The sequence below is a fragment of the Leptinotarsa decemlineata genome, unplaced genomic scaffold, assembly GCF_025532065.1.
Source record: "Leptinotarsa decemlineata unplaced genomic scaffold, Ldec_3_MD MMD2_tig00000576_RagTag_RagTag, whole genome shotgun sequence".
Lineage (NCBI taxonomy): Eukaryota > Metazoa > Arthropoda > Insecta > Coleoptera > Chrysomelidae > Leptinotarsa > Leptinotarsa decemlineata.
The window spans coordinates 4293398-4315434 of NW_027412551.1; the positions used below are offsets into that span (position 1 = coordinate 4293398).

Sequence of the window (22037 nt, forward strand, 5' to 3'; positions counted from 1 at the left end):
GAATGAGATAATGTGGGTACCTTATTTGTTGAAAGAGTATTCCGCTTCAGCCTATTTATCGGTTTGTCCGAGGCGACAGTTTCTCTTGTGTTCGGAGAGACGGATCCCTATACTTGGTTTCGACCGACCCGCACGTACATGGAATCCGGTGTACCCCTGGCGTTGCTAGAGGTTCTCTAGAGTCCTTCGCTGACCCGAGGCTTGGCCTGATGGGTTTTTGTTGGCCTAAATATTGGTTTCACCTTGTGTTTCACTAAGATTCTACCAATCCGGTCCAACATAGGGAAGGAAGGAAAGCTTTTCCCTTAACTGGCTTAGCTTTGATGTTCTCTTTCCTGGGTCGTATGGCCTGCTCGCATTCTGTTTCGCTGTACTCATTACATTTGAATGCATTTTTCAGGTGATTTAGTTCCGAGGGTCTGCCTGCGTTGTATACAACAGGAACAAGAACCTGAGCACCAGCTCGGGTATTGCCACCGTTTCCACACCGCCTTTTGAAAATGTCTACCTCAGCAGTAGACGAAACGTCAGGTATAAAAACCTGCAGACCACGGCCAGAAAACCCGCTAATTTGAAAACCGGCGAGTAGACCAGATCGATTTGGTCATTTAGTAGGTAACATCCGCAATGCTTACGCTTATGAATTTCCTAGTATTCCATATGATTGAGTTTCCAACCCTTGCCTGCATAGTGCAAAATTTCCGAATAATTTCAGTCTGTGAGAATGAATCATTTGTGTGGGTTCGAAATGGAATTTGAAATAACATTTTTATTGATTTATTTTGTAGCGTTTGATTTTTTTAAAATTAGATACCTAAGATTCGCCAGTATATATGCATTGTAAACCAAGTATCTATTACTGAAACTCAAGTAACTGGAACACCTATATAGAGCTCCTAACATTGGTACAATTTTATCATTAATATGTTCTATGTTTCCTGACCAGTTTAACTTATCATTTATTATGAGTCCCAAATACTTGGTTTTTGCAACATTCATTAGGGGTAAGTTATTTATTTTTAATTCAATATTTCCACAAATTCTACTTTTTTGTTTAAATAGCATGTAAACGGTTTTAGCAGAGTTCACCTTGAGTTTATTATGTGCAAGCCAATTTGAGTATTTAGAGAGATCTTCATTAACTGTGTTCTCCAGTAAATGTAAATCATATCCGCTGTACAAAAGCACCGTGACATCGGCGAACGTGAAATACCTTCCCTCAGTGACAGTACCATCAGTGTATACAACAGGGGTCCCAAAACGGATACCTGTGGTACGCCTCAACTATTTTTTATATGCTCACTCACGTTCTCACCAACAGCGACAAACTGGGATTTTTCTTTTAAAAATGTCTCAATGAGAGAATAAGTTTTGCCTCTTATATCCATGCAACATAGTTTGTTCAGAAGAACAGTATGGTCAACAACGTCAAATGCCTTTCTTAAATTAATGAACACTGCAGTAACCATTCTTTTTTTATCCAATCCCCATGTAATATTATGAATAAAATCTATTGTGGCACTTAGAGTGCTACTACCCTTGATAAAACCATACTGATACTCATCAAATCCCACATAACGATCAACAAAGTCCATTATTCTTGTCTTTATTATATTTTCAATAATTTTAGAGAATGAGCACACAAATGTTGAAGGTCTATAATTTTCAAAGTTTTTTTGTTATCACCACCCTTAAATATTGGTATTACTTTTCCAGTCTTCAGTATCTCAGGAAATACCCCCGCTTTGAAAATATTGTTTATCTAATCAACAATTCAATTATTATTATGTCTTTAATGGATATGTTATCGTGCCTTGCTGCAGAGTTTTTATTAAGTGCAACTATGACTTCAGATACCTCTTTAGCAATGGTTTCCTTTAGGAATAATGGGTTGCCGCACGATAGTTCCTCAAAATCTACATTTTCTATATTAATATCTATTTTGGAAATAATTGATTGACCTATGCTAGTATAGATAAAATAAATAACTCAATCGGTTGGACCTCAAGGGTTCAGGTAGGTACTCAAAATCTGTCTTCAAGATATTCTTCCAAGCTATAATATGCTTTCGTGAGTAAAAGTTCCTTCACACGTTTTCGGAATGTTTTTGACTTCACTATACTTTCTATTCCAAATGGTAGATGATTGAATATCTTCCGACTCTTAAATATTATGGAATTTTTTGTTAATGTTGAAGTTGGCTTTGGCAGAGGTATATTGGCATTTTACCGGCTGTTATATATTCTTTTGGAAGGAAAAGTATTTTTTCTCATTTGAATTAGACATAGTGTTTCTAGAATGAAGATGCAGTAGATTGTTAGTATTCTACTCTTTATGAACAGTGGTCCAAACGCTTGGCTCTACATACATATCTTATCACCCTTTTTTGTAGAACAAATACTGATCGCAGTAACGTTAGTTACAGATACAAGTGGTATAAAAATATAGTAAGTTTTATTTCTCATTTTTCATGATGATCTCCTAACTCGTAGTAACGGCTACATCCATCAATCTAATAAATAATACATATAAACCTCCATTTTGAGTCATTCTATTCATTGCTAAAAACCATATGGAAATCTGTTTGGTAGTTTTTGAGTACTTTGCATTCAGATAAACGGACATGACGGCAGAACTTTGTTTTATAATACAGTATCCTTAATCAAACAATTATTTATTCAGTTTAAAAGTATTATATTCAGTAAAAAATAACACAGCCTATACTTAAATTCTACACTAATATCTGCAAACTACAATTTATAAGCAAAAAACAAACTTAAAAAAAATTGTAGGAAGAAGAGAGCAACAATATTTGATTTGAAACATTTGTTCTTTTAGACAAGAGGATAGCTAGCCTGTGTAGCAATACCACATGAATTGGCCTGGTTTCTTGCCATCTTGATATATCCACCTTGTCCCCAACTAGTGCCCCAAGAATTCTTTACTATCCAATAGTCTTGTCCGTTGGGATCCGTGCCATATCCTACTACCAGTACTCCGTGATCCAACTCTTCCGAGCTACAATCTGGGTCTGAATAAATCCCTGAAATATAAAATGTATTGATGAAAATCAATTCCAAAATGAACAAATATTGAATTCTTATCTTAGAACAATTTTTTTTATGTCAACGGCATTGAGTGCATGGCCATTGGTATCGTGTACTGGGTAGGCAATGTTAATAACTCCCCTAGCCAATTAGGGAGCATCACGACGATTCGCAGTCCGTCACCCATGTAACATTGCAGAATCATCTCAGTTCAAACTAGATGAATTATTCCGAGGAATAATTATTCTCATTCTTTCATATATTATATGAAAGAATGAGAATGCTTCTTTCTTTGATGTCATTTACAATTTGGCCAGTCAGGAGAAAAATATTGATTTTTTTATATTTTCAACAAAACAGAAATATAATATTGGTAACGAATTACTGATAAATTATTCATTGATACAGCTAAGTACTTCTCTACTGACCAGGCTCGCCTCAAAGCTGTAACAACTGAGAAATCCGAACCCACTTCCCGTTGTATTCTTGGCAACATTATCAGACATCAAAAGATTAAGAATGTCAAATAGAATTTGGGCCTAAGATCTGTTAGTAATGAATATCAATGTGATTCTGTTGTTGATAAAAATCGTACACATGATCTCAGTTGTAAATTTAGTCATAGGTGCTTCTCTTGGCATTATGCCGTTAATGGAATTTACTAACTGCCGAAATCCCTTCTCTGCTAGAACCTCTGAGAATCAGGGCGACAGAATCGACATGACATGAGAATGTCTCTAATTCTTTGGAGACATATATTGATACTTCAGCTTGTTCTCAGTTTGACATGGCAAAGAGTCGATGCAGCTGCAAAGTATACTGAAAAAATTGAACAACTGTGAAAATACAATTGCCTGAAGGATCTTCTCCACCAAAAATTTTGGCGGAGAAGTTAGCGGAGACAAATGGAAGTAGACTTCATCTCCTGAATATACTGACTTGGTTAGTGAAACGCACGTTGAGAAGAGTGTTGAATTTCTGGTGTTTGTGAGAAGTGCTTGATTTGGAAAAAAGTGAATTCAATTGTACAAGATACATAAAAGAAATAGGGAAATACGATGGGTTGTTGAAATACTGTAACTTTGTTATGTTTTTCTCATTTTTTTTGCAAAAAATCAACTATTTTCTCCCTCAAAACTCATACTAGGGGGCAGTGTCTTAGGGACATACATTGAGGGAGATATTAGCATTTTTGTCGTTTTCAGGCAGGCAGCCTGGACTTTTGACATCTTCAACTTATTACGTCAAATGATGGATGATCATTGATTATATAATAAATTTAGTAGCTGTTGAAATTTTGTGAAGCTTTTAAAGGATGTTGGATTTTAACACTTCCGATGTACACTAAAACTATATTTTTGGGTTTTTCAAAAATTATCAATGATGCAACTTCAAAAGCTTGGTCGATTTTCAATTTTCTGATTTGCGCTATATGGACTGTACTATAAAGGAACTGCCTAAAGAAAAACTGAATGAGTGATTCAAAAGAATAAGAAAAGCCTATAAGGTTACAGTGTTTTCAGGAGACTTGAAACAAATAGAAAAGTCTGAAGCCTCTAGAAACAAAAATTATATTGAATAAGAATTCATTATGAACTCTGTGTGAAGCCCTGGAACTGATATAACTTACCTTCGGAGTATAACTGGAAGGTTTCATGGCTGGCATCAATGGCTACAGAAACAGGGCCAACTGTGGCAACAGCAGCTTTGAGATCCAACTCATTACCAGATTCAATATCCACAAATCCTTTATCATCAGCTCCCTTATTTTTGGCATTGTAGTGACATTTTTCATCTTCAGCTCTGTACGGGTAGCTAGCCTCGGTGTCAATACCTTTGTTATCCTTTATGTATCGGAAGGCATTGTCCATAAGTCCTCCATCACATCCGTTGTTACCATATTTTGTGGAACAATCTATCAGATTTTGTTCAGAGAGAGAAACAAGTTTTCCTGTTTTACGGAAGTGTTGTCCTTCCAGAGATCCGGTCTGTATAAAATAGTTAAAGTTTTACTCAAACTCTTTTTTAATTCAATACTAATCTATGTACAAGAAAAGAAAATTCATCATTGTGAATAGAACATTGAATTTAACCTGGTTGTTTGTATGGATCGTTCACTGTCAATGTTCAATCAACAATATTCACCAGATAGACATTCTAGGTGACAACAAAATCATTGTACTCACACCATTTAATTGTTTCTAAGGTAATAAATTTGAATTTCGGAATGAAGGTTTAGTTTATTGGAGCTGATGTAGTGAGAAACAAAAAACGAAGTTAGCTCAGTTTTCGAATGAAAATTCAAAATTTTTAATACCGTTTTAAACACAAATTTTGAACGATTTTCGAATAAACATTGCCAAAATAGGGTACACAATAGCTGAACGAGTTGAAAAAATATTTTTGTATGCAATTGAATATACAGAATAGGTTAGGTTAGAACTAAAGTGAGTGGGTTTATTCGACCCTCCACCGCCACCCGCAAGGGTTTATTGTGGCCTACACCTATCCACGCTCGGCCAAATAAACCCAGCTTCTTAACGAAGCCGATTAGTTTGTATGGTGAGTGGTCTTTCAGGTCAAATGGTAAGAGTACGGCTCTGCCGAACTCTGAACCTGATTCGGCCCCCAGCGGGGCAGGCACAAAGTCTTTGCTCTACTGTTTCATCATTTTCCAAACAGAACAACACACACTGTCTTCCGGCAGTCCAAGTCTCTGCATATGATGATTCAAATGACAGTGACCTGTAAGAAGGCCTGTTAGACATCGTAGTTCATCCCTACTATAGTCCAACAACTGTTTGGTATCAAGCTTCGAAAGGTGAATAGACTCCTTGGAGTGAGCCAATCCTGAAAGATTCTGCCAGAAGTAGATAAATCTTCTTGAAATCTAGATGTTCAATGTTTGCTTGGCAAAGCCTAAAGCGATGCCAATGACAGGTTCTGGTCCAATTAAGCTGCTTGCAGCACCTTCCTTTGCAAGGGAGTCAGCATCTACATTGCCTTCCAAGCCAGTATGGCCAGGAATCCAGATCAGAGACAATCTGTTAAGTCTTCCTATCGAGGAGAGTCTTTTTTGGCAATTTGCTACCAATTTAGACGTTGCTTGGTAGGAGCCAAGAGCTACCATCGCTGCTTGACTGTTCAAGAATATTTTTATTGATTTGTGTGTGAGGTTGGATTTATCCAATCTCTCCGCACACAATTCAATAGCGTAATTTTCGCTTGAAATACAGCCGCATACGTTCCTAGGCAGGTAGATATCTCTGTCCTGGGTCTGCGACTAAAAACACCTGCACCAGAACCGAAAGGTGTTTTTGATCCATGTGTGAACCAACAACTATCTGCTCTTTATATTTCCTTCTCCAAAAATATAGATTAGATTATATCTTTATTGCACCCATAAAAAATACTAACATTTTGGTCAAGTCACCTATTACATCACATAGTTACATAAAAACTATATTGAGTTCAATGTAAGGTACCTGGTTCAAACTGACAGTTTGTGCGACTTCTTCTGCACAGTTCAAACGGGTTCTTTGAAAAATGTTAATGGAAAGTTGTTCAGAATTCTGGGTGAACGAGCTTAAATTCTCGCCCATGTTGCTTCACAGTTTTAAAATTGACAGCAGTTATTCAGGAAGCATTAAAATTTTTTCCCCAAATGCTTATTCTTCAATTACAATTATATATTTCTTCTTGTATTGTTGTTTGTATTTTCAGACTTTGAATATAAGATGTATTTTCATCAGACAATAAAGTATATTTGATTGATTGATTGATAGGTGAGGATGATCTCGACAGACGAATTCAGAGTTGTGAAACGATATCAAATAAAAATGAATGAAATCCCGATTTGATGTTCTGATGACTAAACATTTTTTCAAACACACATATCAACAATTTGAAGTGTCATTACTGTGATGATGAAAATATTATAATATACTCAAAAATATAAGTTTGCCCTGGTATTCTAGAAGATAAACTTGTCACACCTTTGTTATTTAATCAAAACCCTTCGAATGATATTTTTCTGAGTTCCCTTGAAAACCCAATAGAGCAGTTTTTCAAATTTTGTAAGATTAAATAGATGGCAAACCAGAAAATGACTTGATCAACATTACCCTGAAAAATATATTGATCATAGAGGAGCAACTAAGTAGCTAATACGATCACCACCGCCACATATTTGTTTTTATGAGCAACTTCAAATCAGTGTTTACATAATGAAGTATTTGCTCTACAAGACTTACAGCAAAGAATAACTGACCTTCATTAATCCATCACTCATGAGATATTTGACAAAGTGAGACACTAAGTTGCATTTCGACTAAGTTTCTGATTAGAAAAAAATGGTGACTACTTTGATCAGTTATTTTAAATCTTTTTTAATACCATGTAGTTTTCAACATGCTATATTTTCTATATTTCATCACAAATATTCGTTTTATATGCAATGCACAAAAACGTTCAAGTTGAGGTATCACATGATAGGGATAGCAATTCAAAATTATGGAGTTATTAGTAGTCACTCCAAAGTTTTGAAACCGACACATTGTATAAAACTGACAATATATTTTTTAAACTCACCGCACTGAAACTCCAACACGATCCGCACTGGCCTTGATCTTTGATAGCAGTTACTGCACCGTGTTGTCTCCAATCAATCTCTTTGGGTAACTGGACATTTGCCGGACGTATGAAAGTAACAGATTCATCCATTTCCTGACCCTTCATTAAATTTTTCGTTCTATTAAATCCATTTACCGTCTTTACAAACTCGTGGTGCAACATATCAGCATATTTATTGATACCCAGTTTGTACGAAACAAGGCCCAAAGCATATAGTTTGTTGTGTTTAGCTACTTTGTGAGCATTTTCCATGAAGATTTTCATGCGGAACCGTTCCTCGGTTTCACTTTCATACTGTTTCTTATGTGTCAGCTAGAAAAAGAAAGAACAATCATGAAATTTGTAAGAATATTGACACATTTAATTTATATGCAGTATTCATTGAAGATTTGAACTTCACAAACTTTAAAAAAGTAAAGATTGCGGAATGTAGTAATAACTAAACTAATGTATAATTCTGAGGTGAGTCAAATTTAGTAGGTTATTGGGATGATTAAATTCAAACAGAATTAATATTGATATATTGCTTATGCTGTTATGTATTCCAATGGAGTTGGATCTAAAAGCCAATTAATTCAATTTAATTTAACCAATAAAGTTCACAGAAAATTTCTAACTAATCATCTCAAAGTATCCTGACTATAAAAAAATATCAAGTTTCTTGGATTTATTTGCATTTTTGAAATTATTTTATCTATATGTACTTATGAATGAGAGTCACTCACTTAACAGTCACTCATTCATCTCTGTTTCTCTGTACTGGTATTCCTAAGAAGCTAAAATTTGGTATATAGGTACTTTTTAGGTCATAGATGTGCACCAAGAAAGGATTTTCAAATATTACAACTGGGGAGGCCCCAATGGGGATAAAAGAGGCGCGTTTACATATGAAAATTACTTTTTCATCACTGTTTTGTGTAGGTTCATTTTATGTTGTAGATCCGCTGTAAGAAAGGATTTTTAAATATTCCAACTGGGGGAAAAAGGAGCGTTCTTAAAATAAAGTTACCTTTTCATCACTGCTTCTCCATACCTGTATATTTTCGGAGGCTAAAATTTTGTATTTAGGTTAGTTTCATATTGTAGATATGCAAGAATCACATGTTAAAATGTAAGACCTCGTTAGTCTTTAGCTCACACAAGTTAAAACTTTTGAGAGTTGTTGTTCGAAGGGGGGCGAGGTTAACGGAAAAACAGATTAACCAGAATAAGAAAGGATTTTTTAATATTCCAACTGGGGTGCCAGCCGCGGGGAAAAAAGGAGCGTCCATAAAAGAAAATCATCTTTTCATCACTGTTTTTTCCATGGCCTTAAATTTCCGGTGGGTGAATTTATATTTAGTATCAGCATTGCACCCGTGCGGTCCCGGGGCGGTTCGCTAGTATTTAGTATAATTTTAGATGTATCCAGTACTGGTGATGAAGAAATGACACTCTAACTTACCGCATCCACAAAATATATCAAAGAAAATTTTTTTTTTCATTTAATGCCTTTGTACACCTAATATCTTTCAACCTAACTGTTTACTGATTGGCTTGGTAAAATAATTTAATTGTCCTTGCTTTTGAGGTCATCTGGTGTGGTAAAAATAGATTGGAACTAATTTAAAAATTCGTATCATGAAAAACTACTTCGTACACCTGTTGATCAATTGAAGCCTTTGAAAATGTCTACCGCAGCAGTGGACGAAACGTCAGGCACGGCCAGAAAATAGCCTTCATACAATTATTATTATTAAAAAATATTGAAAGTTACAAGATTGGTATATGTGATTTGAGTTTTTCAACCTGTCTGGGACGGGTGGGAATGAGGGGAAAAATTGAAAAAACCGAATCACTAAAAGTTTAATTTGTTTATTTACCAGGTCAAGATATATCATTTGTGGCGATTAATTTAACATGAATAACTTCAACACTGAGTTTTCCAGGCCGTCAAAGGGATTGTATATGGGCGAGAATTAAAAGAATCATGTCTATGAAAATAAAGTTACCTACAGGAATCCATCTCATTTCCACTTCTTCAGACGGCTTGGAAAACTCATACGTGGAGAAATGGGGTGAAAAAAATATCTTATCATTAAAAGTTAAACTGGTATACCTACAAAATACAATCTTTTGTATTGTTGTGTTAGACAATGCCCCCAGGGCCGTCGTAGGGAAAAGAAATACCAGGGGGGGGGGAGGGAATCCAAATTTTCCCAACACCACCAGCAAAATTTCCCAACTTTCGAAAAAATGAAAGGCGAGGGATTAGTTACTACTATAATATATTAATTTTCTTACTTAGCTATCCAAAGATTGGCTGAATGCTTATGCCCGTTAGGGTATGCACAAACAAAAATAAATTTTGGTATTTTTAAAAATAATAATGGGAGTTTTTCTTCTTTGGACCAAGGTCCTTGGTCTTCCACCATATCAACCATTTATAGAAATATTCAATACAAATGAAAGGAAACAACACTTAAATAATATTGTGCTTATTGTTTTCTACTATTATTTTTTCTATCTTCACGGCCCGAAATTTCCCAACTTTTCTAAGTCGAAAAAACAGCGAAAAGTTGGGAATTTTGTAAAATTGTCACTTCAAAATTTGTGGACTGTTCTCTTACTTGGGAGAAATTAAACTTTTTTGAAGTTTTCAAACAATTCAGAATTTCAAAGTATGGGATCTCCAAGTTATACATGTTGAGAAATCCCAACCTTCTCCCGGTTCATTCCCTTTTCTTATTACCTGTCCCTTTATTTTCTCGTAATTTTTATTTTTTCAATTTTCATTCATTTTTTCACTATTATTTTTTTCTATCTTCACGGCCCAAAATTTCCCAACTTTTTCCCAAGTCGAAAGAGGAGGGGGGAGGCTCCCCCCCATGGTGACGGCCCTGAATGCCCGTATCATTCCAGGAAACTGGAAAAATTCCAACTACAATATCAAGGAAATCTGAAATTCAGGACGACTGTATTCTAAAAGTACTCAATTTGAAGAAACATTACTTGAAGTGGATCTTTCAGCAATAGAAAATGAGTACAGAAAAAATATGTGATAAATATATTATTGATGAAACGACTAAAGTTCAAAATAAAATTGTTTCAAGGCTACCACCATATCACTGCAAACTTGAGTTGATTTGGGCTGACATAAAAACATAATACTACATTTAGATTTACTGTTCCTTCCATCACGTCACGAAAGTTGAAAAAATGCATTGATTACATGCAGCAAAAAGTTGAGCATGAATGTGGAAATTAGACAATATTATAAAGCAACAAATTGAACAGATTGTAATAAATGTGAATATTATTGATGCACTTCAGACGAAATTATCACTTTTCAACCCAAGAAATTAAATGAAATCATAACGACCAACAACAAAAAACATTTATAAACATACTAAAAAAGTCCTGAGAAACGTCTTAATTTCAATTTTTTATTTTATACTATAAGATTAACTATTGGGAAAGAAAGTTTTTGGCTTTCTACTACTCCATCTTGATACAAAAAAAGGATGAGGGAATCTTCCAAAGAAAGGAAGGAAGTAATCAATTTGAAAATAAGTAACTCTATACATGGATGTGTAGATCATGCAAAGAAGTAACTTTCAGACACAAACTGAAAAAAAGTCCTCTTGCTACTTTCATATAAACATTGAATTACACGAAAGAAAAAAATTCTTTCGAAACAAATAGGTAGATTAACTACATATGTACTTTTGCGTGACTTTGTATAATATTTTTTATATAATTTTTCCCAAATTCCGTTGGTATCAATGTTTTGCAAATTTATATTTCTAAAATTCTTAATTTAAATACATCAAAACTATGTTGCAATAATATTTTGTCCTTAATACGGCCCTGGTAAAAATTACATTGGAGTGCAATATAGTTTAGCAGTTTTCTCTATGCTTTCCTTGTTGAGTATCATTCTGCTTATTCAACAAAATAAATATCCGGATATTATTCATCAAATTACAGTCATTATCATGTTACTAAGTACATTGAGTAGATATGAATATTTGTTGAATTTCAAATTAGATATTTGTGTCTTAATAACCGATTGTAATGATGACTAACAAATATCATTTCAGTTTATAATAATCAGAATACTAATTGCCAGCTGGGCAGTTAAAACCACAATATCCAATAACATGATTTCTTTAATCTTATCGATTATATTGTCATGATACATAAATTTGTAAACAGTGGAAATTACTAATGAAATTGTTTATTGAAATTTATGTAGATATTATATTTCTAATCGCTGAGTGGTGTTAGAATTTACTGGAATTTCATGAACTAAATGCTGTTTATAAATGTATGGTATTCGATACGAAAAAAAAGGTTTCTATGAAACACAATACCAAAATAATGTTAGGGAAGTGGTTTCTCAGTTTAATTTGGCCTGTTTGGTCTCTATACATTTTCTTAAAGGGTTTTTACGGAGTGAGTTAATCCTTTCTTTGAAGTTTCTTCTTCATTACCATAATATGCTAACCCAAAATATACGGCGAGCAGTTCTATGGTAAAAACAAATTCACACCAAAAAACAAGAACAACAACCCGGTTCTAATTCAAAACTGGAAAACAAGCATATGGATTAAATAGAAATATGCCAAAAAAATTGTCGGAATCTGTTTTTTCGTTAGCCGGCTGTCGCCTCTTACAAACCTCAGCAGGTTAAATTTGTGCCATCTAAGGATTAACAAGGTCTTTCCTTTCAACGGTCCATTGATAATTATGTAGAAGTAAAAGTAAACAGCTTACATTTCTAAACAAAAATTCGTTGAGGGGCCATGACAGGCTATTCACTGAGCTGTTCATCACATAGATAAGCAGGAAGATACATTTATGTATTATCCTGAATTGAAGAGTTTAGGAGAAGATTAGTGTACAAGGCGCTTCATTTTAAGAAAACGTAAATTACATTTTTTAAGACTCATAGTAAATTGCACAATAAATCTACAATATTTTTTTCACATTATGTTGCAATGCACATATAACTCAACTTGTACAACCATCAAAAACAAAATAGTTTTTGAATATATTAATTTGAAACAACACAATAAAAAGTATTTTTGAGTTCAAAAAACATCTAAAATTAGAATTGGGCCCTAAAAATGTAGAATAACTGATATAATATATTAATAAAGCCTTTATTCCACATTAATACTCTATACATAAAACTAAAGAAATGTTCTAATATGTGTTATTTCTAACATAGCAGTCTATCTGCTGGATCAGTTGCCTGAATAATAATGATTCAAGCAAAATTAATTATTAATTTTGAAACATAACCAATAGACCTATCCAAAAATAAGAATAGGCTATACAAAAAGAGCCGAAACAGTGAACCATGGCCGCCAACTTACATGGACACTCATCTTTTTTGCCCCCATTCGCTGGTACCTTCATCTTTCTTCCCCAAACCAACAAAACTTTAAACTGCAATAACTTTGTACCCTCATTTTTTTTGCTTACAACGATTACGCTATAACATTCTATGTGTTATAATGTACAAAAAATAACCTCAACCTCAAAATCTAATAATAATGGACCTTCATCTTTTTTTCCCTGACCTTAATTATTAGGATATATCCATATTACTGGAGTTTTTTCCCAATACCAAATCGTTATTTTTAACACCTCGACACGTGTTTCGATCACCAAGTAATCATCTTCAAAGAGGAAGATTAAAACTGTTTTAATCTTCACGTGTCGAGGTGTTAAAAATAACGATTTGGTGTTGGGAAAAAACTCCAGTAATATTCATTACTACACCAAAGGTTCCAAACAGTGCATCATAAGGATATATCCAAATTTAAAAGAATGGTATATCAATCACTCAATTTTTTCTTTAAGGTGAAAATCAAGAAAAGCTTTGTAACACCCTAAAACGAACTGAATAAACTCAATTTTTTTGATGGAATTGACCGGTACTTGATGAAAATCAAACCAGTTCAGTGAAAATCTCACAATATAGTGTTACTTGAAAACGCAATTACTATGAAGAAATTATTGGAAAGGTACTTTTTTTGACAAAACATATAATAAGGGTGTGGAAAGTCTTTGAATTACATAATTTTGTGTTAATAGACACATAATAAATTGAAAGCGGTTCATTTATAGCTGAGATTAGTTTTTGAGGTTTCTACTTTTACATCTCTAAACAGGGGTAATCTTTGCCCCTGTTTACTAGGACATACACAAATATTTGTTTGAATATGCGTGTGAATTTGTTTTTCATCACTTAACGATTTCAACGTTGAAAATTATAAACTGAAGAGATCATGTGACAGCCTTCTTATCAATTACGATAACCTTTAGACCTACATTGAACTTGCGCTTGTTAACTATAAGCTGACAAGATAGGATATAAACTAAATGAGTACGGGAGGCCAAGTTGTGCTCATATCGTATATTTTTTTTACTAATAAGAATATTATATAGAGCATCTCTTGAATTTTAAGGTTGGAATGAAGATAAAAAGTATATTCAAAAAACACTTCATTGTGAGATTTTTACTACATAGTTTTACAAAAATGCAATACGTGTTTCGCTATACAATAGCTTCTTCAGGCGTATATTTTACTGGGAAAGTAAAAAACACGCCTGAAGAAGTTATTGTATAGCGAAACACGTGTTGCGTTTTTGTAAAATTATGTAGTGAAAATCTCACAATGTGTTTTTTGAATTGCATAAAAAATTAAACGGTTTGACTCGTAAACAAGATTTACCTAATAAAATCTTTGCATATATAAGAACACTGAAAAAATTCTGCAAATTTCGTGCTACTATATGAAATAAATATCCATTTTCTGAATGAGTACCTGACCCATTATCAAAGGCTATTGAAAGTCCCGCAAAACACACCAATTAAATGAATTGTATAATTTAAAAAAATAATAGCTCTCAGTAGCATACATATGATTTTCATTCATTTATCTTGCCATCAACAGGTTGAAGAAGCAAACTTTCGGTTCATTGAAAGGCAACTTTTTATTGTAGCCTAGTTATATTCAATCGAAGATTATCTATAATTATATAGATTTGATATTTTATTTATTTCATGTAGGTACGTAATGCTATTCTTATGGTTTGTTTTATTTGTTGAATAAATCTAGCTAAATGTGAAATATTAAAAAAAATTGATTTTTTATTATTATTTGAAGCTCCTGCTTCCTTGATTCTCAAATGATGTGAGAGTTGTTCTTGAGGTTGGGAGACATTATGAAAAAATTTTCAATAGTAATATTCATTTGTTTAGTAAAAACATTTAAAACATGATATTTTTGAAATTGTATTGGTTCTTAACACAAGTTTTGAATATTTTGTTTATTTCACTCATGTTAGGAATCACACGATAAAAGGTAAGACCTCGTTAATCCTTAGCTCACACAAGTTTCAACTTCTGAGGGTTCTCGTTCGTAGGGGTGCGACAGGTGGTTAACGGAAAAACAGATTTTTTAAACAAATTTTCCATTCAGTTATTTTGCTTTTGAAGAATAATCAATTTCAACAGAGTTTGAGACCTAAATAAATACATTGAAAGTACATTGAAAATGTTTTGTATGTTTTTAACAAAATGAAATTGCAGCAAACTATTGCATTATTGAAAGAAAATACTTGTGTTTATACCAAATATTTGGTCATCATTATGTTTATTGAATCATGAGATTGAAGAGTGTAAACAAAGTTTGAACTTTGGAGTTCAAATAATTGTTGATCCTATTTATTGGGAAATAACAATACACATAAATTATTGATTATTTGATTTTGAGAATTCATTTATCATATTCTATTGATTGAATACATTTGTTATTATTACAATTGAAAATGTTTATTTTTCTACCACAGAAAAGGTTTAATTTCATCTAGTGATATATTTAATATTCTTTTATCTTCAACAATGATCAAAGAAACAATGACCCCAATCTAAAAGCATTGAGTAGCTTACAAAAAATCCTCTTATAATTGCTTATTCATACACCAAACTTTTACTCTCTTAATAAGGATAAAGAATTGTTAAATTGGGTCATTTATACAGCATTATTGAAGAAAAAGTGGTGTATGGGAGGTAACTTAGGGATTTTTTGATTTAATCAAATTTTCATGATATTATTGACTTGGGACAAATTATTTAAACATATTCGAAATAATAAATTAATTTTTTTGGTGGTGATACTTATACTCCCACAATAAAAAATGCCAATATCAACAAATAATATTGACTTCTCAGTCTGTGTACTTTTTACTATAAGGAATCCTCGCCCATAGAATCTTTGTTATAGTAAAAGAAAAAGTAAGAGTGTGATGTATAACATATTATTTTGTGTGATTGAATCATTACCATTGGGTGACCTTTATTAGGAGTCAGAAAAATAATAGATCTTTCATAACTTCCTCATTTTGGACCCCCAATCAAAACATGTAAAGAGGAACTTTTTACAATAGAAAATCTCACCTTGAATGATCCCCATTCTTCTTGGACAAGGTCAAAGAAAGATACGGCTTGGCAGGCAGCAATGAAAACGAAAAGAAGAGCAAGGAACTTCATATTGTTCCTGAAAATAATAAAAAAAAAGTCAGGTCCTTCAAATTTATATACCACATACAAACGTACATTATTATTTGAGTTACTCACCACAAATGACTAATAACTAATACTGATCAATAAAAGCTCAGTTCTTTGTGTTCACGTTTAAAGTTTGACCATGTGACCCAAATCACTATAATTGTAAAAACACAACAAATAGCTAAATATATGGAATCTCCTACCACCTACCACTCTTTCCCCTCCCTTAACTGCTTTGTTTTGAGTTTCGAGAACTGTGATTCTGTCATGCAGTGTTGCCGTGTGCAAAGATATTTCTATAGATTTGAGAAATTCGATTATAACTTACTTTTACTGCCGGAGATAACTGTATGAAGGATATTTTCCGGGTTTTATCGCCGTGGTCTGCAGGTTTTTATGCCTGAGGTTTCGTCTACTGCTGCGGCATCCAATGCATTAACTAGTTAATGTGTTGGATACAACAAGAACAAGAATCAGAGCACCAGCTCGAATATTGCGACCGTTACCACATCGCCTTTGAACATGTCTACCGCAGCAGTAGACGAAACGTCAGGCATAAAAACCTGCAGACCTCGGAAAATAGCCTTCATACAGTATAATTAGCATTCTTCCGAGTTCATTCAATTTTTATTTATTCTAAATATACAATGTTTAGCCAAATGCTCAGAGGAATAGAAATTGAAATCATATAGAAGATAAATTATATAAGAGTAAAATAACTGAATTTTATTTTGAATCATCAACAGATTCACCTATAGGTGAGTCATACACCATAATTCTTTGTTGTCTCATGTCTAATTTCAATTTTGTATATTTATAATCCATACTTGTGTTCTTATATTTTCAAGAGAAAAAATATGAAAATATAGCAGCATCATGAAACAAATTCTTCAGAAAGAGATATTCTGAGTACTTGTGAAATACAGCGTGTGTGACGGCTTTAATAATAAATAATCAGCGACGATACTTTGAACTCCCGCCAACAAGTCAATCATGATTATTTTATGAACACTCAGAAAAACCCGACTGGAAACAAAGTAATGATCAATAATGATAGAACAGACTCTAGTCACAGTTAATAATATGGATAAATTATCACAATAATAAAAAAATAATTCAAATCACTATCTTCCGTTCAAGTAATTATAAAAACAATCCTCAGAAAGCACAAAACAAATAATTTTGACGAGTTCTAATGGTTGAAGCCTGAACTAAGCCTGGCATTCACGACAGTAGCTTTTTTGTCGATTAAAATTATTTAGTTCGTATCAGTATTCAATCTCAATATTAACTAAAGATGAAGACACGAAATATGCATCTTTCATAAGCAGAAAATGCATAAACTCGAGGAGGGATCAAACGTAAAGCTTATAGTGAAGTTTCATAAAAAGCCAGTGTTGCCAAATGGATGAACTATAAAGTCGCCACACATGAAACTGAAGCAAATTTGCGCTACACTGCTTCATATTCCGTTACGCATGTGTATCTGACGCAAAACAGTTCGCGCATGCGCCCTATCCAAAATTAAATACCACAGAACTTTAATAGTTTGTGTACTGTTCAGATACACAAAACTGAAACTGTCAGGAATCAGGAACATGCTCACTCTCAACAGCGCAATTCATAGATGTTTAGGTTAGGTAAATGATTTTCAAAATTCACAGCAGTTGATTCGCGACAGGTTTAATCCATCCTTTCGAGTTAGAATCAAATAACCAATGTTGAGGAGAAGTTTGTTTTCGAGGCTTTTTGTATTTTTGCCCTGTTCCCGTCAATTTCAACTGCGGTAGCTCTTTCGCTTGAGCTACAATCAGAAGAACTATCTTCCATTTCCACTGTAATTTGTTCCATATAATTTACAATACTTGGAGACTTTCAATTTCAAATTATTGGAAGTTATATGAATGATAATATTCAAAAATATTCTCCTTTCTTTTGTCATGTAATGGCATCAGCTACTAAGACTATAACGTATTGATTGTGCATTCAATTGTCAGCTTCGAGTGCTGTCCACTGCCTCTTCTTGTTCCATATTTTTTCAATATTGATTATTTGTGGAAAATTCCGCTACTTTATGTTCACATCCGCTACCGTCGAGTAAATTTCGCTACGGTAGTTGAATTCCGCTACGGTTGACAATAAAAAGCACAAAGAGTCCAAAAACTGGCCAAATGCGCCTAGTGGAAACAATGGCCATGAACACTTGAAGAGAAGGGTTAAAAAAATTGTCAGCTGTCATACTTTTCTTAATTTTTCAGTCTTTATTGGCTTTGACTATCACGATTGAGCAGTGAAACGATACGGATTACTTCATGTCATTGCTGAGATTTGAACTTGTACAACATTTTAGGATATTTTCAAAAAGAGTTGCAACACGTACAACACAGCATGAACCGTTACAATATGTTGTACGATTTTACAACATGGAGCAACATTGAAAGGGAAGTAACGATATTATTGTCCACCAGTTACCTTAGGTACGTTTTTTGACAAATCTGAAAAATCGGTAGTTTCAATTATGTATTATAAAGAAATTGAAAGCTTAATTTGTAATTTCAAGCAGCTCTATCTGGGAGTATTGACATTGTTGAAATCAAAATATTTTCAAACTGAAGACATATGTATGTTTCCAATAAATTTAATATAATTAACACTTCCAAAATACAAATCATGAAATTATAAAACAACAATAAAAATTAATTGGCGCTCCGGGGCGATTTCATTGATTCCAGTGGCGCATTTGCTTGTTTAGCTGCAGGAAAACTCGGAAAAACCTGCAGCACCACATCATCTTAAGATCTTGATCTGCCAATGTCCTTTTTCCCATAAAACAAAATGTAGGGTGTCTCCAGAGGCTCCAATAAATTTAATACATTGCCAGAACACTTCGTGACACGACTATCGTCAAACTTACCAAACTTGACCAAGGCGTAATAATGACCAAATTCAACGCCAGAATCACAGTGAACAATGATTGCATGAATATTAAAATAGTGGTCTGCTAGACTGAAGTCTTCATCTATTTCAAACCTTCCTAAGAGTTTGGTGCTTACGTCAGAGGTTGAGTCATATTTCAGTGTTATTAGATTGACTGGTGCCTCAACTATACTTGTTTCCTTATAACAGTCAGTTAGTTTGGCAATACAGTCGATCATCACTTGTTAAAACTTCCATTTCAGATGATTCAACAATAAACTTTGCACGGACTGGTAATTATATTAGGAAACACTAGTTGAATTTTCAGAAATTCACTTTCGGTTTTGCTACCTCTCGAACATTTACTACAAAGTAAACAAGTGAGGATTTTCCAGCAAATGATTTACAAACACAAGACGATAGATAGACTGTACGGAATCATTCAATCCACAGCGGTCAGGAGTATTGATTCTGCTATCGTTTTGCTCAAGAATTCGAAACAATCCTCTTGTTGTCCTAATGAGTATCTAGTAAGTGTTTCCTAAATCCTCTAATCCAATTTTCTTCTCAAGGTTTTCAGGACAACTCTCTACTGATTCGTTGTCTATCAAACTGATGTCATATTCGTCTATGCCCTACATTTCGAAAAAAAAAAAAAAACATCTAACAACACTGATGTAATGAAATATGATAGAAAAAACTTAATGTTGCCAGCTGTACTCCAAGAACTATAACTAGGTGAGTTAGGCTCCAGTAACTTCTTTATTCGGATTTGAAAAACGAAGTAGGAGAAGTGGAACTTGAGGCGTTCGATATTTCAGGAGTGGAGTGAAAAGACTATGGACTTCTGGAGTGGACATACGAATTCACAATTATTTTGGTGTAATTTGAATTTCAACTCGTTTGCATTACCCCATTTGTGATTGGTGATAATATGATTGGGAATTATAAATATCTAATGGCAATAGGAAACGCAAGTGACAGTGACTATTTGTGGTTTCAGATTTTCAGGTTATAGTGACGTTTCGCTGGCGCAAGTGGCAGGCATCTTCAGATATCTGTATTATCGCTAAGGTTACAGGTATGTCCAACGTCAGAAAGGAATTTCAACAGACGACGGCCTTAAAAGTAAAAACATTCCATTAACAGCAGTTTCATCATCAACTCCAAATTTTGAAAAGTAGTTTTAGTAAATGATACAAAATAAAATGGGTCTGAACTTTCAAACAAGTACTGAGCAAAAGTAACCAAAGGCAAATAATAGTTTACTTTTCTCTTTATATCGAAAACAATTCGACTTGAACACAACCTAATTTTTTTTTCAATTACATACTCCACATCTTCGTTTGTTTACTGTTTCCTTTGAAACACCTGGGATGTTCGATAATGCACTCCAGCTTCACCTCAGTCCAGTATTATAACAAATACCCGAACCTAGCTATAACTCAGAGATAGGATGACGTTGACGTTTTTATAAGCAATTGAGTTCTTGAATTCAACTACAAATATTGATTTCATTGGTGGTTAGCACTAACAGAACTAACCAGAAATTTAAGAACGTTATTAATGTCATAAAGAAACGATTCTGGTAAACTGATAAGGTCATCGTTGAATTCAAGAACTCATCTACTTGCTTTCACCACAAATCTTCATCTGGCCATCTTGGTGCGATATCTGCTGCATTTGTTTCACTGGTATTGAAAGCCTAGCTGTTGCACTGGTTACCATTAGTGTTCGGTAGGGTATCAACTCTAATATAGTTCAAGCTATGTGTGACAAATTTGACAATTGACACTGTTGGCGTTGGCAGTGACAGTTGCCAGAGACAGTTGCTGACACAGTTGCTGACACTGACAGTGCAAGTATTGAAATTTGTCGTTTTTGAAAATATATTCCATATTTTTTAGAAAATGTCACAGCAATATGATGTTGACGATGCTACTCGCAAGCTCCTTGAGGAAAAAGCAAAAAGGCGATTAGTGTTGCGCGAGCAATTTTTGAAAATGAAGAGCGATCCATTTCAACATGCCACTGGAGAAGGTGGTACAGTGGTAGGTATACATTTCAGATGTTATGTCATACTTAACCTCCAAAATATTCAAGTGAAATTTGTATCCTTCCAGTTTGATCCAGCAATGCAGAGATTTCAAGCTATGAAAGTTACTGGGTTTGAGCATTTCAAGCCTTCTCCCAAAAATGGTATTTATGGAGTATTGTTTGTGGTTGTGCCCATGGCAATAATGACTTATGCCATGCAAACATCTAGAGACAATAAGGAAGCCAGTTACCGAAGAGGAGAAGTAGCATATAAAGATCGCAGTTTTAAGTTTATTTAATGATTTGAAGTTGAATATTTGAATTATAAAAAGATATTGTTTGGGGGTTTGAGAGTTTTGCTCAGGTTTCAAGATTGAGATAGATTCTGATTAGATGTTGTCATTGAGCAATGTGATGACAAACTATTTTGTGCTTATGAGAAGCTTTTTTCAAGATTTGTTAAACTTGCTGACTCTTAGACCTTTGGATATGTATATGTAGTTGATAAATGATAGCCTAATATAAACGTGAAATTTTGTATCCAGTTTCATTCAGTGATTCTTCAAATCATTTAAAAAGTCGGGTAGTATTATTTGAGAAATGGGAAATTTATTCTCAGAATAGATCATGAGGTGGTAACGTAGAATTATCAAATTAACTCAATGTCATCAGATTCTGGCATAGAAGAATGATTTAACATATGCACTTTTTGAGATAACTTCAATTCGGATTCTTTATAATCATTTGATTCAGTGTTGAACACATTGTAAAGTTTTTAAAAAGAAAAAATATCTATTGATATCATCACCCTGATGTAATAAAATCATCAATGTGATATC

General features: G+C 33.7%; 3 protein-coding genes across 7 annotated transcripts in view; 2 read left to right on the forward strand and 1 right to left on the reverse strand.

Moving 5' to 3' along the window:
* Nucleotides 1–10482, forward strand: part of Rad1 (Radiation insensitive 1) — a 27205-nt gene extending 16723 nt beyond the window's left edge. For 2 of the 4 annotated variants that reach the window (XR_012465250.1, XM_023163812.2), the window contains one exon: nucleotides 9250–10482. Coding sequence is in view for 3 of the 4 variants with exons in the window: in XM_023163812.2 (XP_023019580.1) it covers nucleotides 9250–9288 (39 nt within the window). In the remaining variant the exon portion in view is untranslated. Of the gene's footprint in view, nucleotides 1–400; nucleotides 1763–9249 lie in introns of those variants that run through there. The other 2 variants (XM_074174301.1, XM_023163813.2) reach the window with 1 other exon arrangement.
* LOC111508341 (cathepsin L-like peptidase) lies at nucleotides 2671–16474 on the reverse strand. Of its 2 annotated transcripts, none has more exons than XM_023163806.2 (5): nucleotides 16315–16474; nucleotides 16135–16234; nucleotides 7638–7991; nucleotides 4678–5035; nucleotides 2671–3043 (listed from the first exon to the last, which is right to left on the reverse strand). In XM_023163806.2, the coding sequence occupies exons 2-5, from the start codon at nucleotides 16225–16227 to the stop codon at nucleotides 2835–2837; spliced, it is 1014 nt and encodes a 337-aa protein (XP_023019574.1). In that variant the 5' UTR covers nucleotides 16228–16234; nucleotides 16315–16474; the 3' UTR covers nucleotides 2671–2834. The 2 variants fall into 2 exon arrangements, with proteins under 2 accessions (XP_023019574.1, XP_023019573.1); XM_023163805.2 differs by having other exon boundaries at nucleotides 16294–16451.
* A 4505-nt stretch (nucleotides 16475–20979) lies between these two features.
* LOC111508339 (NADH dehydrogenase (ubiquinone) B15 subunit) lies at nucleotides 20980–21736 on the forward strand. The gene is made up of 2 exons (XM_023163803.2): nucleotides 20980–21212; nucleotides 21285–21736. Exons 1-2 carry the CDS (start codon nucleotides 21072–21074, stop codon nucleotides 21495–21497), a joined length of 354 nt encoding a protein of 117 aa, XP_023019571.1. The 5' UTR covers nucleotides 20980–21071; the 3' UTR covers nucleotides 21498–21736.
* Nucleotides 21737–22037: the final 301 nt, after the last annotated feature.

What these genes read in the sequence shown, in the direction of transcription:
- LOC111508339 (XM_023163803.2), top strand. Translation starts at nt 21,072, where the DNA reads ATGTCACAGCAATATGATGTTGACGATGCTACTCGCAAGCTCCTTGAG. An exon ending in CTGGAGAAGGTGGTACAGTG is followed by an intron (nt 21,213 to 21,284) that starts GTAGGTATACAT and finishes GTATCCTTCCAG; the next exon opens with TTTGATCCAGCAATGCAGAG.
- LOC111508341 (XM_023163805.2), bottom strand. An exon ending in CGTGTTGGAGTTTCAGTGCG is followed by an intron (nt 5,036 to 7,637) that starts GTGAGTTTAAAA and finishes TATTTTATACAG; the next exon opens with ACCGGATCTCTGGAAGGACA. An exon ending in CTTCCAGTTATACTCCGAAG is followed by an intron (nt 3,044 to 4,677) that starts GTAAGTTATATC and finishes TTTATATTTCAG; the next exon opens with GGATTTATTCAGACCCAGAT.